This window comes from Somniosus microcephalus, chromosome 8, assembly GCF_052327205.1.
Source record: "Somniosus microcephalus isolate GS21.2 chromosome 8, FLI_Smic_1.0, whole genome shotgun sequence".
Classification (NCBI taxonomy): Eukaryota; Metazoa; Chordata; class Chondrichthyes; order Squaliformes; family Somniosidae; genus Somniosus; species Somniosus microcephalus.
The window spans coordinates 58,119,385-58,138,769 of NC_140994.1; the positions used below are offsets into that span (position 1 = coordinate 58,119,385).

General features: G+C 43.3%; 1 protein-coding gene across 1 annotated transcript in view; it reads right to left on the reverse strand.

Moving 5' to 3' along the window:
* Positions 1–323: 323 nt before the first annotated feature.
* Positions 324–19,385, reverse strand: part of hs3st1l1 (heparan sulfate (glucosamine) 3-O-sulfotransferase 1-like1) — a 231,225-nt gene continuing 212,163 nt past the window's right edge. Inside the window, exon 2 of the mRNA XM_085994749.1 lies at positions 324–2,188. Within this exon, the coding sequence (XP_085850875.1) occupies positions 1,109–2,053 (945 nt within the window). The 5' untranslated portion in view covers positions 2,054–2,188 and the 3' untranslated portion in view covers positions 324–1,108. The remainder of the gene's footprint in view (positions 2,189–19,385) is intronic.

A 19,385-nucleotide genomic window follows, 5' to 3' on the forward strand; every position in this document is an offset into this window, starting at 1 on the left:
ATTTGTATTTTATAATGTATTTAGCGTTAGGGCGGTGAAAAGCTTCAGAAAGTTCTGTTTACATTTTGATGATTAATAACATTAATATATTGTTAATTGAACACTTTTAATAAATGTGTTTGCAAATTAGCAGTTTGGCTTAAAATGTAGGTTAGCATGTTTATGCAACCCCATGACTATTTTTCAATTTTATTCTCCTCCAGTATGTATGCTAAAGCTAAGTCTGAACTTTGTGATGCATCTACTTAGTTTACTTGTGATCTGAATATCAGGAGTAAGTAGCAAATATGCAAATTAATTGTGAAACTGAAAGAATAGTTAAAAAAATATTATATTTAATTTCTATATAAATAGCACATGGACAGCAGAGAACAAGGTAAACATTGCAGCTTTATGTTCATTTAAAGCAAGTATGGGTAATAAGATCACAAATCATCATCATTTTCTTTATCTAACAGTTTACAATATATTATCAGTGTATAGAATATAGGAACATACAGTCCATTTGTCACTTTCTGTCTTGAAATATTACATTTGAATATTTAAATAGAAACATTAGCATGCATTTTCAAGCATGCAAAACACCTTTATTTGGAGAGGTTAGTAATAGTCATTTACACATTCTATTTAAGATGGTTATGTGGCTTTAGGTCATCTGGTTAGGCAAGCAACAATCAGCAGGACAAAAACAGCTACTAGCCAATTAAGCAAAGAATAATTGACAAGAGTTGTCAATACTTCTGCTCTAAATTCATACCATGTAGACAGACCAGCAGCATCACTACATTTGAAATATATTGTTTATTATGGTTTCCTACTCCAATCAAGGAATAAATCATCACTGAACACATTTCTATTTGTTTTTTGAATTAGCAGTGCTAGGTTTGCTAACTCCAATAGGACATTGCTGTTGATTTTATTGTCTATGTCCAGCACTGTGTGGAGATGCGCTGCTCCACACTCCTGCTACAGTTGCAGTCCACAATCGAATATATCCTGCTTTAATTTGTCTGTGAATTAAAAAGGATGACTTTACAAAATCACAAAACGGTTTTGATTGCTTTAACCCCAGCTGAATCAACCAAACACGCACAGCTTCTGGAAAGGTTTAATGCCAGTTAAAGGATTGTTTGACCATGCTGAAAAATCTCTCATTGTGTTCTCTAAAGTAAGCATGTAGCTCCTCCAGTACAGTACTATTCACAACTGGATGGGGGCGGCCCTTGGATTCATGTAAACACCTTTCTTTGCCATCACTTCGAAGACAATAGAAACCCTTGGTTTGATTAAAATAGAAATTTGAAGTCATTATCCTAGCAGGAACATTAAGAAATGTTTCCACTTTCTGTAATTCTTCCAGAGGGTTCCTTATAAGAGTACCGCCATCGACTATATGTATTTGGTCCAGTGGAAAGTACCTTAGCCAGTTACTCATGTGGACATCATACAGACTTCTCTGAATGGCTTTGTATTTAGTATTTAGTGCTCCATTTTTAATGACCATTTCTTCTATGGGTTGGACAGGCTTGTGGTTTTCCAACCGGTTGTAGTATACCTGGGTGTAGTCTGATATCACTCTCTCTGTAGGGTCTCTCAGAATCAACAGCAATTTGGTGGAACTGTTCATATCATGGATCCTTTCTGGAGCCTTAATAGATGTGAAATAGCCTGGGGTTTTCTCAATAGTGATTTGGCATGGATAAGAGAAAGGCATCAGCTTCCTGTACCATTCTAAGCCTTTTACATAGTTCTCATCCCAGTCAAAGAAGTGGACTTCAGTGGCAGCAACCACAATATCAGGGTGAATGTCTAACATCTCCAACAGAGCCCTGGTCCCTCCCTTGCGCACACCAATAATGATGGTCTGTGGAATCATTTGGCTTGTAATGGAAGACTGTGGCTGTGGCGAGTTATGTTCTGTTTCATTGTCTTCTAATCCACCACGGTATCTTAATGACTGAAGCAGTGTTCCTTCTCTCAGCTGAGAACTTCCTGAGTGCACCCTATCTGTTTGGGCTACCAAAAGGAGAGCCCCCACCAGTAAGCAGGCCATGGGGAAAAATGTGCCCAGTTAGCAGTAAGGTCAGAAGTATATTGTTGTCACTTAAATGCCAGTCAACACTTTCAGATGAAATGATGTGAGCAGCAACACACGGAGTGGAATTTGGAAAGTTGCCTTGATCTGCATCTGCCAAAGACAAAATCAACAGAATGAGTGACATTGAAACAAAATGTAAAACACTGTACACACAAAATTACTTTCTTCAGGATCTTATATCTTGCCTCTATTGCTCACATTAATTATGCATCATTTTGAGCATATTGGATATTTTGTACATTTTATCTTGTTAAAGTTGTAGGAGTCCACAAGAGTATATATTTTACCTTATCTAAAACAATCAGTTCACGTTATCTGTTAAAATTGACTTCAGATTGGAAAAAAATACAACTCTGTCATTTAACCAAACAGTGACTCTTTAAGATTTAAAAACGGCCCCGTTGATGATTAATTGAGAGACTACTCAGAAATCATCAATTTTACATTCTGAATGAAGCTGTACATTATACTAAACCTTATTTAAAGAGAAACGTGTGTACATATTCAAATGCCAATTTCCCGGTGTACTTACATTTGCTAATGGAAGAAATGAAGCACCCTTTGAGGACTACCGAACATTTCAAAGTACATCTAATTTATTTTTACAAATAATGTATTGCCTTTCTCTTGGTTATTATCTCCAACTCAAACACACTTTTGCACCAGATCTAGACTCTTCATGGATCGAGTTTGTAAGTCCTTGATGTTAGATACGATGCTGCAGCAGGAGTGCACAATGTTACCCATATAGCTTATTAGCCGTTTATAGTTCAACGGCTAAGATGTAATGGAGGACATTTAGGCACTTCAAGATAACTTAGCATTTGATGTGTTTTAAAAGAATCCTTCATAGATTCATGTAGAACATTAGTTGCATTGCTTCATTTTTCACTGCACCTGTGTATGTTTCAGTTACAATTTCAAAACCTAACACAACGTAAAACTGTTTCTTTTACAGAGATTCACTTGTAAAAATTCATGTTAATTTCAGAGATTCTGAAATGAACTAATGAGTGACATATGTTGTATCAGGCTGACCAACAAGTGGAACTATGAGTAAATGAATTACAGCAATAACGTGTCATTAACCTTTGGGCTAAGATTGATTAAGAGGTACAGACGGAACTCAATCAGTGGTTGACAAAATTTCAGGTCCTGTCTAAAGCACAGAGTCAATCAACAAAGATGCAATTCCAAAATTGGCACTTCTTATAAGCACTGCAATCTTGCTGACCAAAGATCAAACTAATTTGAGCAAGATTGAGTCTCTCTGCATAGTCTAAGCATTCTGTACTGCTTTATCTTTTCCTTTTCTTGAATTCATTCTACATTTTCTTCCTTAATTTTCTCTTTCTTTATAAAAGTCTTCATAGTGTGTGATTTTGTCTGTCACAATTCAGACATCACACCAGTCACAGGTACACATTTTTGCATCACTTTCGTACCTGATTTGCTCAAATTTCATATTCATAAAGCAGCAACAAATCAGACGGAACGGATTGGGAATGTACCATTCAATAATGGGAAGAAAAGTTATGAATCAAGAAGTTCACAAACTACCAAAAACGAAGAGTCAGAAAACAGATGCCAACAGCAAGCGGTAGAAAGGGAACCAAGGTTGGAAAAGATTCTTCAAGCATCCTTTCGGGAGCCACCTTGCTTCTAAGCTGAGGATTTAATACTGGAAATAAGTGTCCCGATTTTAGTCCTCCCTGCCCGATGGGAATGGGATAGGCGGGTGGTGAAAATAGCGGTAGAGTTTATACCACCGCATTCCTTTTTGAGCTCTGGTGCACCACCATCCTAACTGTGCAGTTTTCGGAGTTGGCCGAGACAGGCGGGGGCCTCATGAATACCTGTAAGTTGAGGTCCTATGACACAGCCTCAGCAGTCCTTATCCCGACTTTCTCATTTTATGCAGGTGGCCCCTAGTTCTACCCATTACCTCAAACAATCTATTTACTTGTATGTTGACGATGTCCATAATATTTTAAATACTTGTGTCAGATCCCCTCTCCAGCGAATCCAAACCCAAAGTACAAAGTATATCTCCACAGCTCAATGCACTTAGGCTGGGGATCATCCTTGTTATCATCTCCGTACCTTTTCCAGGTGGGAGGACCAGAATTGCTCAAGATGAGGTCTCACCAAAACCTTGTACAATCCGATTATGATGGCTCTATTTTTGCACTGAACAGTCTGGGCAATCCAGTCAGGACCCTGCTGCCTTGGCCGCAGATTCCCGACATTGAGCATGAACCTTTAGGCAGGGGTCAATGACCTTTAGGGAGCTGTCAGTCGCAGCACTGGAAGCATTGATTTTCATCAGCGATGTTGACACAACACAGATGCCAGTATAAAAGCTGCTGGTTGGCAAGAAACGCTGGTGGTTGGCATGAAACACTGGTGGTTGGTATGAAACGCGGATGGTTGGTATGAAACACTGATGGTTGGTATGAAACACTAATGGTTGGTATGAAACACTGATGGTTGGTATGAAACGCTGATGGTTGGTATGAAACGCTGGTGGTTGGTATGAAACACTGATGGTTGGTATGAAACGTTGGTGGTTGGTATGAAACACTGGTGGTTGGTATGAAACACTGATGGTTGGTATCAAACGTTGGTGGTTGGTATGAAACGCTGGTGGTTGGTATGAAACGCTGGTGGTTGGTATGAAACGCTGGTGGTTGTATGAAACGCTGGTGGTTGGTATGAAACACTGGTGGTTGGTATGAAACACTGGTAGTTGGTATGAAACGCTGATGGTTGGTATGAAACGCTGGTGGTTGGTATGGAATCTGATGGTTGGTATGAAACGTTGGTGGTTGGTATGAAACACTGATGGTTAGTATGAAACGTTGGTGGTTGGTATGAAACACTGATGGTTGGTATGAAACGTTGATGGTTGGTATGAAACACCGGTGCTTGGTATGAAACGCTGGTGGTTGGTATGAAACACTGGTCATAGAGTCATAGGGCTAGAAATTCAGTAGGCTTTGCGCCCAGTTTTCGCCCAAAGAGGGCTTTTGCGCCACTTGCTGAGCTTTCGCTGATATTCAGCGCTGCAGTAATGGCGGCGTTAGCCAGTAGCGCTGCGCCACCACCGATGATGTCATCGGTGTGCGCAGTGCCCCGCTACCGCCCCGCTACCGCCCCGCTACCGGCCCGACCGCCATATTGAGTTGCGGCCGCCTCTTCCGCAGCGGCCGCAAACAGCAATCAGAAAACGGGGCCGTACTGTAGCGTTAGTGGGGCGAGTTAAGGTGGATGTGCGGCCGGCCGCTTTTTCGGCGGCCGCCTGCCCGCACCTCCTTCCCCGGCTTCCTCCACCCCCCCCCCCGCGGCATTGCCGGCTGTTTTCCGGGAGGCCGACACTTCTCCGTGGTGCCGGGCTCATTTGCCGGCACTAGCGAGCGGCGATCTCGCTGTTGCAGGCACCTCCCCCTTAAGAGAGGGAGGAAGGCCTGCAGTACCGCAGCCTGCCACTCCGCAGCGGGTGGCGCTGTGGCACCTAGCGCGCCGGTATTCAGTTTCAGCGCCCCAAGCGGGGGCGCCGAAACCCTTGAATAGCGGCTGGCTTCGACGTGGGGCGCTGAAACTGAATTTCCGGCGGGCGCAAGTGGCTCCGCGCGCAGCGGTAACTTCTGGGCGCAAGCGAGCTGGCCACCCCAAACTGAATTTCTAGGCCATAGAGTTTTACAGCACAGAAAGAGGCCCTTCGGCCCATCGTGTCTGCGCCGTCCATGAATCCCTGTCCAGTCTAATCCCATTTTCCAGCATTTGGTCCATAGCCTTGTATGAAATGGCATTTCAAGTGCTCATCTAAATGCTTCTTGAATGTTGTGAGGGTTCCTGCCTCTACCACCCTTTCAGGCAGTGAATTCCAGATTCCAACCACCCTCTGGGTGAAAAAGTTCCTCCTCAAATCCCCTCTAAATCTCCTGCCCCTTACCCTGAATCTATGCCCCCTTGTTATTGACCCCCCTACTAAGGGGAAAAGTTCCTCTTTATCTACCCTATCTATGCCCCTCATCATTTTGTACACCTCAATCAGGTCCCCCCTCAGCCTTCCTTGCTCCAAGGAAAACAACCCCAGCCTGTTTAGTCTTTCTTCATAGCTGAGGCGCTCCATCCCAGGTAACATCCTGGTGAATCTTCTCTGCACCCTCTCCAAAGCTATCACATCCTTCCTATAGTGAGGCGACCAGAACTGCACACAGTACTCCAGCTGTGGCCTCACCAGCGTTTTGTACAGCTCCATCATAACCTCCCTGCTCTTATATTCTATGCCTCAGCTAATGAAGGCAAGTATCCCATATGCCTTTTTAACCACCTTATCTACCTGTTCCGCTGCCTTCAGGGATCTATGTACATGTACACCAAGGTCCCGCTGACCCTCTGTACTTCCTAGGGTCCTACCACTCATTGTGTACTCCCTTGCCTTATTTGTCCGTCCAAAATGCATCACCTCGCACTTTTCAGGGTTAAATTCCATTTGCCACTTTTCCGCCCATCTGACCAACCCGTTTATATCGTCCTGTAGCCTGAGGCTTTCCTCCTCGCAATTTACCACCCCACCAATTTTCGTGTCATCTGCGAACTTACTGATCATACCTTTTACATTCTCATCCAAATCATTTATGTAGATCACAAACAGCAAGGGACCCAGCACCGATCCCTGAGGTACCCCACTGGACACAGGCTTCCAGTCACAAAAGCAACCTTCAACCATCACCCTCTGCCTCCTGCCACTCAGCCAGTTTAGGATCCAACGCGCCAAAGCACCCTGGATCCCATGGGCTCTTACCTTCTTGACCAGTCTCCTATGCGGGACGTTGTCAAAAGCTTTACTGAAGTCCATGTAAACCACATCCACAGCATTTCCCTCATCCACACACCTAGTCACCCCCTCGAAAAATTCAATCAGATTTGTCAGGCATGATTTTCCCTTGACAAAGCCATGTTGACTATCCCCGATTAATCCTTGCCTCTCCAAGTGGAGACTAATTTTGTCCCTCAGAATTTTTTCCAATAATTTCCCTACCACAGATGTTAGGCTCACTGGCCTGTAATTCCCTGGTTTATCCCTGCTACCCTTCTTGTATAATGGTACTACGTTAGCTGTTCTCCAGTCCTCTGGTACATCCCCTGTGGCCAGAGAGGTTCTGAAAATTTGTGTCAGAGCCCCTGCAATCTCCTCCCTTGCCTCCCACAGCAGCCTGGGATACATCTCGTCTGGGCCTGGGGATTTATCCAATTTTTGGCCTGCTAAAACCGCTAGTACCTTCTCCCTCTCGATGCTAATATGTTCAAGTATGTCACAGTCCCCTTGCCCGATTTCTATGCCTACATCGTCTTTCTCCATAGTGAACACAGATGCAAAAAATTCATTTTAAACCCCGCCTACATCATCTGGCTCTACACACAGATTGCCACTTTGGTCCCTAATGGGCCCTACCCTTTCCCTGGTTATCCTCTTGCCCTTAATATACTTATAAAACATCTTAGGATTTTCCTTTATTTTGCTTGCCAGTGTTATTTCATGGCCCCTCCTCGCCCTCCTAATTTCTTTTTTAAGTATGCCCCTGCATCTTTTATACTCCTCTAGGGCTTCCTCTGTCTTTAGTCTTTTGTAACTGCCAAAAGCCCCCCTTTTTTTCCTAATGCATTTTTGTATATCCCTTGTCATCCAAGGTTCCCTTTGCTTGTTGGTCCCACCCTTGACCTTTACAGGAACATGTTGGCGTTGTACTCTCCCTATTTCCCTTCTGAAAGTCTCCCACTGTTTTGATGTGGATTTTCCTATAAGTAGCTGCTCCCAGTCCACTTTGGCCAGATCCTGCCTTATCATATTAAAATCGGCCTTCCCCCAATTTAGAACCCTTATTTCCGGGCCTTCTTTGTCTTTTTCCATGACCACCTTAAATCTCACTGAATTATGGTCACTGTCGCCAAAATGCTCTCCTACTGATACTTCCACCACTTGCCCTGCTTCATTCCCTAGAATTAGGTCCAGTACCGCCCCCTCTCTTGTAGGACTTTCTACATGTTGGCTCAAAAAGCTCTCCTGGATGCACTTTAAGAATTCTGCACCCTTTAAGCCTTTCACACTCTGACTATCCCAATTTATATTGGGGAAGTTGAAATCCCCCACTATTATTACCCTATTATTTTCGCACTTCTCTGAGATTTGCCTACATATCTGTTCCTCTATCTCCCCTTGACTGTTTGGGGGTTTATAGTACACTCCCAGCAAAGTGCTTGCCCCCTTTTTGTTTTTAAGTTCTACCCATATGGCCTCATTAGAGGAACCCGCTAATATATCATCCCTCCTTACAGCAGTAATTGACTCCTTAATTAATATTGCAACACCCCCTCCCCTTTTACACCCCCCTCTGTCTCGCCTGAAGATTCTATACCCCGGAATATTGTGCTGCCAGTCCTGACCCTCCCTCAACCATGTCTCCGTGATAGCAACAATATCGTACTCCCATGTGTTCAACAACAACTTCAGTTCATCCACCTTATTTGCAAGACTCCTTGCATTAAAATAAATGCCTTCCAGCCCTGCCATATTCCCTTTTGCCTTCACATATTTGCTCTGCCTTCCCAGCTGACTTGTTTTTTCCTCCGTATTTGGCTGTAAATCACCCTCTACTATAGCTCCACCCTGTATCCCATCCCCCTGCCAAGTTAGTTTAAACCCCCCCCAACAGTGCTAGCAAACCTCCCCGCAAGCATATTGGTTCCCCTCTGGTTCAGGTGTAAACCGTCCGACTTGCATAGGTCCCACCTTTCCCAGAAGCAGAGCCAGTGATCCAGGAAACTAAAGCCCTCCCCCCTGCACCATCCCTTTAGCCACGCATTCATCTGTTCTATCTTCCTATTCCTATACTCACTAGCACGTGGCACCGGGAGTAATCCAGAGATTACAACCTTTGAGGTCCTGCTCTTTGAGGTCCTGGTCCTGGTGGTTCGTATGAAACGTTGGTGGTTGGTATGAAACTCTGGTGGTTGGTATGAAACGTTGGTGGTTGGTATGAAACGCTGATGATTGGTACTAAACACTGGTGGTTGGTATGAAACGTTGGTGGTTGGTATGAAACGCTGATGGTTGGTATTAAACACTGATGGTTGGTATGAAGCGTTGGTGGTTGGTATGAAACGTTGGTGTTTGGTATGAAACATTGGTGGTTGGTACGAAACGTTGATGGTTGGTATAAAACACTGATGGTTGGTATGAAACACTGATGGTTGGTATGAAACATTGGTGGTTGGTATGAAACGTTGGTGGTTGGTATGAAACGCTGATGGTTGGTATGAAACGTTGATGGTTGGTATGAAACACTGATGGTTAGTATGAAACATTGGTGGTTGGTATGAAACGCTGATGGTTGGTATGAAACATTGATGGTTGGTATGAAACACCGGTGGTTCGTATGAAAAGCTGGTGGTTGGTATGAAACACTGGTGGTTGGTATGAAACGCTGGTGGTTGGTATGAAACACTGGTGGTTGGTATGAAACGCTGATGGTTGGTATGAAACACTGGTGGTTGGTATGAAACATTGGTGGTTGGTATGAAACGTTGGTGGTTGGTATGAAACACTGATGGTTGGTATGAAACTTTGGTGGTTGGTATGAAATGCTGATGGTTTGTATGAAACGCTGATGGTTGGTATGAAACATTGGTGGTTGGTATGAAACGCTGATGGTTGTCATGAAATGCTGATGGTTGGTATGAAACACTGATGGTTGGTATGAAACGTTGGTGGTTGGTATGAAACGCTGATGGTTGGCATGAAACGCTGATGGTTGGTATGAAACACTGATGGTTGGTATGAAACGTTGGTGGTTTGTATGAAATGCTGATGGTTGGTATGAAACGCTGGTGGTTGGTATGAAACGTTGATGGTTGGTATGAAACGCTGGTGGTTTGTATGAAACACTGATGGTTGGTCTGAAACCCTGATGGTTGGTATGAAACGCTGGTGGTTGGCATGAAACGCTGATGGTTGGTATGAAACGCTGATGGTTTGTATGAAATACCGATGGTTGGCATGAAGCGCTGATGGTTGGTATGAAACACTGATGGTTTGTATGAAACGCTGATGGTTGATATGAAATGTTGGTGGTTGGCATGAAGCGCTGATGGTTGGTATGAAATATTGGTGGTTGGTATGGAAGCTGATGGTTGGTATGAAGCGTTGGTGGTTGGTATGAAATACTGGTGGTTGGTATGAAACACTGATGGTTGGTGTAAAAGCTGATGGTTGGTATCAAACACTGATGGTTGGTATGAAACACTGGTAGTTGGTATGAAACGTTGGTGGTTGGTACGAAACACTGATGTTTGGTATGAAACACTGTTGGTTGGTATGAAACACTGTTGGTTGGTATGATAAACTGGTGGTTGGTATGAAACGCTGATGGTTGGTATGAAACGCTAATTGTTGGTATGAAACACTGATGGTTGGTATGAAACACTGGTGGTTGGTATGAAACACTGATGGTTGGTATGAAACACTGATGGTTGGTATGAAACGTTGGTGGTTGGTATGAAACGCTGGTGGTTGGTATGAAACGCTGATGGTTAGTATGAAACGTTGGTGGTTGGTATGAAACGCTGATGGTTAGTATGAAACGTTGATGGTTGGTATGAAACACCGGTGGTTGGTATGAAACGCTGGTGGTTGGTATGAAACACTGGTGGTTGGTATGAAACGTTGGTGGTTGGTATGAAACACTGGTGGTTGGTGTGAAACGCTGATGGTTGGTATTAAACACTGGTGATTGGTATGAAACGTTGGTGGTTGGTATGAAACGTTGATGGTTGGTATAAAGCACTGATGGTTTGTATGAAACGTTGGTGGTTGGTATGAAACACTGATGGTTGGTATGAAACGTTGATGGTTGATATGAAACACTGATGGTTAGTATGAAACGTTGGTGGTTGGTACGAAACGCTGATGGTTGGTATGAAACGCTGGTGGTTCGTATGAAACGCTGATGGTTAGTATGAAACGTTGGTGGTTGGTATGAAACGCTGATGGTTAGTATGAAACGTTGATGGTTGGTATGAAACACTGGTGGTTGGTATGAAACATTGGTGGTTGGTATGAAACGTTGGTGGTTGGTATGAAACACTGATGGTTGGTATGAAACTTTGGTGGTTGGTATGAAATGCTGATGGTTTGTATGAAACGCTGATGGTTGGTATGAAACATTGGTGGTTGGTATGAAACGCTGATGGTTGTCATGAAATGCTGATGGTTGGTATGAAACACTGATGGTTGGTATGAAACGTTGGTGGTTGGTATGAAACGCTGATGGTTGGCATGAAACGCTGATGGTTGGTATGAAACACTGATGGTTGGTATGAAACGTTGGTGGTTTGTATGAAATGCTGATGGTTGGTATGAAACGCTGGTGGTTGGTATGAAACGTTGATGGTTGGTATGAAACGCTGGTGGTTTGTATGAAACACTGATGGTTGGTCTGAAACCCTGATGGTTGGTATGAAACGCTGGTGGTTGGCATGAAACGCTGATGGTTGGTATGAAACGCTGATGGTTTGTATGAAATACCGATGGTTGGCATGAAGCGCTGATGGTTGGTATGAAACACTGATGGTTTGTATGAAACGCTGATGGTTGATATGAAATGTTGGTGGTTGGCATGAAGCGCTGATGGTTGGTATGAAATATTGGTGGTTGGTATGGAAGCTGATGGTTGGTATGAAGCGTTGGTGGTTGGTATGAAATACTGGTGGTTGGTATGAAACACTGATGGTTGGTGTAAAAGCTGATGGTTGGTATCAAACACTGATGGTTGGTATGAAACACTGGTAGTTGGTATGAAACGTTGGTGGTTGGTACGAAACACTGATGTTTGGTATGAAACACTGTTGGTTGGTATGAAACACTGTTGGTTGGTATGATAAACTGGTGGTTGGTATGAAACGCTGATGGTTGGTATGAAACGCTAATTGTTGGTATGAAACACTGATGGTTGGTATGAAACACTGGTGGTTGGTATGAAACACTGATGGTTGGTATGAAACACTGATGGTTGGTATGAAACGTTGGTGGTTGGTATGAAACGCTGGTGGTTGGTATGAAACGCTGATGGTTAGTATGAAACGTTGGTGGTTGGTATGAAACGCTGATGGTTAGTATGAAACGTTGATGGTTGGTATGAAACACCGGTGGTTGGTATGAAACGCTGGTGGTTGGTATGAAACACTGGTGGTTGGTATGAAACGTTGGTGGTTGGTATGAAACACTGGTGGTTGGTGTGAAACGCTGATGGTTGGTATTAAACACTGGTGATTGGTATGAAACGTTGGTGGTTGGTATGAAACGTTGATGGTTGGTATAAAGCACTGATGGTTTGTATGAAACGTTGGTGGTTGGTATGAAACACTGATGGTTGGTATGAAACGTTGATGGTTGATATGAAACACTGATGGTTAGTATGAAACGTTGGTGGTTGGTACGAAACGCTGATGGTTGGTATGAAACGCTGGTGGTTCGTATGAAACGCTGATGGTTAGTATGAAACGTTGGTGGTTGGTATGAAACGCTGATGGTTAGTATGAAACGTTGATGGTTGGTATGAAACACCGGTGGTTGGTATGAAACGCTGGTGGTTGGATTGAAACACTGGTGGTTGGTATGAAACGTTGGTGGTTGGTATGAAACACTGGTGGTTGGTGTGAAACGCTGATGGTTGGTATTAAACACTGGTGGTTGGTATGAAACATTGGTGATTGGTATGAAACGTTGGTGGTTGGTATGAAACGTTGATGGTTGGTATAAAGCACTGATGGTTTGTATGAAACGTTGGTGGTTGGTATGAAACACTGATGGTTGGTATGAAACGTTGATGGTTGGTATGAAACACTGATGGTTAGTATGAAACGTTGGTGGTTGGTATGAAACGCTGATGGTTGGTATGAAACGCTGGTGGTTCGTATGAAACGCCGGTGGTTGGTATGAAACGCTGGTGGTTGGTATGAAACGTTGGTGGTTGGTATGAAACGTTGGTGGTTGGTATGAAACGTTGGTGGTTGGTATGAAACGTTGGTGGTTGGTATGAAACGTTGGTGGTTGGTATGAAGCGCTGATGGTTGGTATGAAACTTTGGTGGTTGGTATGAAACGCTGGTGGTTGGTATGAAACGTTGGTGGTTGGTATGAAACCCTGATGGTTGGTATGAAACGCTGATGGTTGGTATGAAACATTGGTGGTTGGTATGAAACGCTGATGGTTGTCATGAAACGCTGATGGTTGGTATGAAACACTGATGGTTGGTATGAAACGTTGGTGGTTGGTATGAAACGCTGATGGTTGGCATGAAACGCTGATGGTTGGTATGAAACACTGATGGTTGGTATGAAAGGCTGGTGGTTTGCATGAAATGCTGATGGTTGGTATGAAACGCTGGTGGTTGGTATGAAATGTTGGTGGTTGGTATGAAACACTGATGGTTGGTATGAAACGTTGATGGTTGGTATGAAACACTGATGGTTAGTATGAAACGTTGGTGGTTGGTATGAAATGCTGATGGTTGGTATGAAATGTTGATGGTTGGTATGAAACGCTGGTGGTTCGTATGAAACACTGGTGGTTGGTTTGAAACACTGGTGGTTGGTATGAAACGCTGGTGGTTGGTATGAAACGTTGATGCTTGGTATGAAACGTTTTTGGTTGGTATGAAATGCTGATGGTTGGTATGAAATGCTGATGGTTTGTATGAAACGCTGATGGTTGGTATGAAACATTGGTGGTTGGTATGAAACGCTGATGGTTGTCATGAAACGCTGATGGTTGGTATGAAACACTGATGGTTGGTATGAAACGTTGGTGGTTGGTATGAAACGCTGATGGTTGGTATGAAACTCTGATGGTTGGTATGAAACACCGATGGTTGGTATGAAACGTTGGTGGTTTGCATGAAATGCTGATGGTTGGTATGAAACGCTGGTGGTTGGTATGAAACGTTGGTGGTTGGTATGAAACTCTGATCTTTGGTATGAAATGTTGATGGTTGGTATGAAACGCTGGTGGTTTGTATGAAACGCTGATGGTTGGTATGAAACGCTGATGGTTGGTATGAAACGCTGGTGGTTGGCATGAAACACTGATGGTTGGTATGAAACACTGATGGTTTGTATGAAACGCTGATGGTTGGCATGAAGCGCTGATGGTTGGTATGAAACACTGATGGTTGGTATGAAACGCTGGTGGTTGGTATGAAACGCTGATGGTTGGTATGAAATGCTGGTGGTTGGTATGAAACACTGATGGTTGGTATGAAACACTGATGTTTGGTATGAAACGCTGATGGTTGGTATGAAACACTGGTGGTTGGTATGAAACGCTGATGGTTGGTATGAAACGCTGGTGGTTGGTATGAAACGCTGATGGTTGGTATGAAACTCTGATGGTTGGTATGAAACGTTGTTGGTTGGTATGAAACGTTGGTGGTTGGTATGAAACACTGATGTTTGATATGAAACACTGTTGTTTGGTATGAAACACTGATGTTTGATATGAAACACTCTTGGTTGGTATGAAACACTGATGGTTGGTATTAAACGCTGATGGTTGGTATGAAACGCTGATGGTTGGTATGAAACGCTGGTGGTTGGCATGAAATGCTGATGGTTGGTATGAAACACTGATGGATTGTATGAAACGCTGATGGTTGGCATGAAGCGCTGATGGTTGGTATGAAACACTGATGGTTTGTATGAAATGCTGATGGTTGGTATGAAACGCTGATGGTTGGTATGAAACGCTGGTGGTTGGTATGAAACACTGATGGTTGGTATGAAACACTGATGTTTGGTATGAAACGCTGATGGTTGGTATGAAACACTGGTGGTTGGTATGAAACGCTGATGGTTGGTATGAAACGCTGGTGGTTGGTATGAAACGCTGATGGTTGGTAAGAAACTCTGATGGTTGGTATGAAACGTTGTTGGTTGGTATGAATCGTTGGTGGTTGGTATGAAACACTGATGTTTGATATGAAACACTGTTGTTTGGTATGAAACACTGATGTTTGATATGAAACACTGTTGGTTGGTATGAAACACTGATGGTTGGTATGAAACGCTGATGGTTGGTATGAAACGCTGATGGTTGGTATGAAACGCTGGTGGTTGGCATGAAATGCTGATGGTTGGTATGAAACACTGATGGATTGTATGAAACGCTGATGGTTGGCATGAAGCGCTGATGGTTGGTATGAAACACTGATGGTTTGTATGAAACGCTGATGGTTGGTATGAAACGTTGGTGGTTGGCATGAAACGCTGTTGGTTGGTATGAAATGTTGGTGGTTGGTATGGAAGCTGATGGTTGGTATGAAACGTTGGTGGTTGGTATGAAATATTGGTGGTTGGTAGGAAACACTGATGGTTGGTGTAAAAGCTGATGGTTGGTATCAAACACTGATGGTTGGTATGAAACACTGGTAGTTGGTATGAAACGTTGGTGGTTGGTATGAAACACTGATGTTTGGTATGAAACACTGATGGTTGGTATGAAACACTGATGGTTGGTATGAAACGCTGATGGTTGGTATGAAACGCTGATGGTTGATATGAAACACTGATGGTTAGTATGAAGCGTTGGTGGTTGGTATGAAATGCTGATGGTTAGTACGAAACGTTGATGGTTGGTATGAAACACCGGTGGTTGGTATGAAACGCTGGTGGTTGGTATGAAACACTGGTGGTTGGTATGAAACGTTGGTGGTTGGTACGAAACACTGGTGGTTGGTATGAAACGTTGGTGGTTGGTATGAAACGCTGATGGTTCGTATTAAACACTGGTGGTTCGTATGAAACGTTGGTGGTTGGTATGAAACGTTGATGGTTGGTATGAAACACTGATGGTTAGTATGAAACGTTGGTGGTTGGTATGAAACGCTGATGTTTTATATGAAACGCTGGTGTTTCGTATGAAACGCCGGTGGTTGGTATGAAACGCTGGTGGTTGGTATGAAACGTTGGTGGTTGGTACGAAACGTTGGTGGTTGGTATGAAACGTTGGTGGTTGGTATGAAACGTTGGTGGTTGGTATGAAACGTTGGTGGTTGGTATGAAACGCTGATGGTTGGTATGAAACTTTGGTGGTTGGTATGAAACGCTGGTGGTTGGTATGAAACGTTGGTGGTTGGTATGAAACCCTGATGGTTGGTATGAAACGCTGATGGTTGGTATGAAACATTGGTGGTTGGTATGAAACGCTGATGGTTGTCATGAAACGCTGATGGTTGGTATGAAACACTGATGGTTGGTATGAAACGTTGGTGGTTGGTATGAAACGCTGATGGTTGGCATGAAACGCTGATGGTTGGTATGAAACACTGATGGTTGGTATGAAAGGCTGGTGGTTTGCATGAAATGCTGATGGTTGGTATGAAACGCTGGTGGTTGGTATGAAATGTTGGTGGTTGGTATGAAACACTGATGGTTGGTATGAAACGTTGATGGTTGGTATGAAACACTGATGGTTAGTATGAAACGTTGGTGGTTGGTATGAAATGCTGATGGTTGGTATGAAACGTTGATGGTTGGTATGAAACGCTGGTGGTTGGTTTGAAACACTGGTGGTTGGTATGAAACGCTGGTGGTTGGTATGAAACGTTGATGCTTGGTATGAAACGTTTTTGGTTGGTATGAAATGCTGATGGTTGGTATGAAATGCTGATGGTTTGTATGAAATGCTGATGGTTGGTATGAAACATTGGTGGTTGGTATGAAACGCTGATGGTTGTCATGAAACGCTGATGGTTGGTATGAAACACTGATGGTTGGTATGAAACGTTGGTGGTTGGTATGAAACGCTGATGGTTGGTATGAAACTCTGATGGTTGGTATGAAACACCGATGGTTGGTATGAAACGTTGGTGGTTTGCATGAAATGCTGATGGTTGGTATGAAACGCTGGTGGTTGGTATGAAACGTTGGTGGTTGGTATGAAACTCTGATCTTTGGTATGAAATGTTGATGGTTGGTATGAAACGCTGGTGGTTTGTATGAAACGCTGATGGTTGGTATGAAACGCTGATGGTTGGTATGAAACGCTGGTGGTTGGCATGAAACGCTGATGGTTGGTATGAAACACTGATGGTTTGTATGAAACGCTGATGGTTGGCATGAAGCGCTGATGGTTGGTATGAAACACTGATGGTTGGTATGAAACGCTGGTGGTTGGTATGAAACGCTGATGGTTGGTATGAAATGCTGGTGGTTGGTATGAAACACTGATGGTTGGTATGAAACACTGATGTTTGGTATGAAACGCTGATGGTTGGTATGAAACACTGGTGGTTGGTATGAAATGCTGATGGTTGGTATGAAACGCTGGTGGTTGGTATGAAACGCTGATGGTTGGTATGAAACTCTGATGGTTGGTATGAAACGTTGTTGGTTGGTATGAAACGTTGGTGGTTGGTATGAAACACTGATGTTTGATATGAAACACTGTTGTTTGGTATGAAACACTGATGTTTGATATGAAACACTGTTGGTTGGTATGAAACACTGATGGTTGGTATGAAACGCTGATGGTTGGTATGAAACGCTGATGGTTGGTATGAAACGCTGGTGGTTGGCATGAAATGCTGATGGTTGGTATGAAACACTGATGGATTGTATGAAACGCTGATGGTTGGCATGAAGCGCTGATGGTTGGTATGAAACACTGATGGTTTGTATGCAACGCTGATGGTTGGTATGAAACACTGATGGTTGGTATGAAACACTGATGTTTGGTATGAAACGCTGATGGTTGGTATGAAGCACTGGTGGTTGGTATGAAACGCTGATGGTTGGTATGAAACGCTGGTGGTTGGTATGAAACGCTGATGGTTGGTGTGAAACTCTGATGGTTGGTATGAAACGTTGTTGGTTGGTATGAAACGTTGGTGGTTGGTATGAAACACTGATGTTTGATATGAAACACTGTTGTTTGGTATGAAACACTGATGTTTGATATGAAACACTGTTGGTTGGTATGAAACACTGATGGTTGGTATGAAACGCTGATGGTTGGTATGAAACGCTGATGGTTGGTATGAAACGCTGGTGGTTGGCATGAAATGCTGATGGTTGGTATGAAACACTGATGGATTGTATGAAACGCTGATGGTTGGCATGAAGCGCTGATGGTTGGTATGAAACACTGATGGTTTGTATGAAACGCTGATGGTTGGTATGAAACGTTGGTGGTTGGCATGAAACGCTGATGGTTGGTATGAAATGTTGGTGGTTGGTATGGAAGCTGATGGTTGGTATGAAACGTTGGTGGTTGGTATGAAATATCGGTGGTTGGTCGGAAACACTGATGGTTGGTGTAAAAGCTGATGGTTGGTATCAAACACTGATGGTTGGTATGAAACACTGGTAGTTGGTATGAAACGTTGGTGGTTGGTATGAAACACTGATGTTTGGTATGAAACACTGATGGTTGGTATGAAACACTGATGGTTGGTATGAAACGCTGATGGTTGGTATGAAACGCTGATGGTTGATATGAAACACTGATGTTTGGTATGAAACACTGATGGTTAGTATGAAGCGTTGGTGGTTGGTATGAAATGCTGATGGTTAGTAAAAAACATTGATGGTTGGTATGAAACACCGGTGGTTGGTATGAAACGCTGGTGGTTGGTATGAAACACTGGTGGTTGGTATGAAACGTTGGTGGTTGGTACGAAACACTGGTGGTTGGTATGAAACGTTGGTGGTTGGTATGAAACGCTGATGGTTCGTATTAAACACTGGTGGTTCGTATGAAACGTTGGTGGTTGGTATGAAACGTTGGTGTTTGGTATGAAACATTGGTGGTTGGTATGAAACGTTGATGGTTGGTATAAAACACTGATGGTTTGTATGAAACATTGGTGGTTGGTATGAAACACTGATGGTTGGTATGAAACGTTGATGGTTGGGATGAAACGCTGGTGGTTAGTATGAAACGTTGATGGTTGGTAAGAAACGCTGGTGGTTCGTATGCAACGCTGGTGGTTGGTATGAAACGCTGATGGTTGGTATGAAACCTTGATGGTTGGTATGAAACGCTGGTGGTTGGTATGCAACGCTGGTGGTTGGTATGAAACGTTGGTGGTTGGTATGAAACGCTGATGGTTGGTATGAAACTTTGATGGTTGGTATGAAATGCTGATGGTTTGTATGAAACACTGATGGTTGGTATGAAACATTGGTGGTTGGTATAACACGCTGATGGTTGTCATGAAACGCTGAT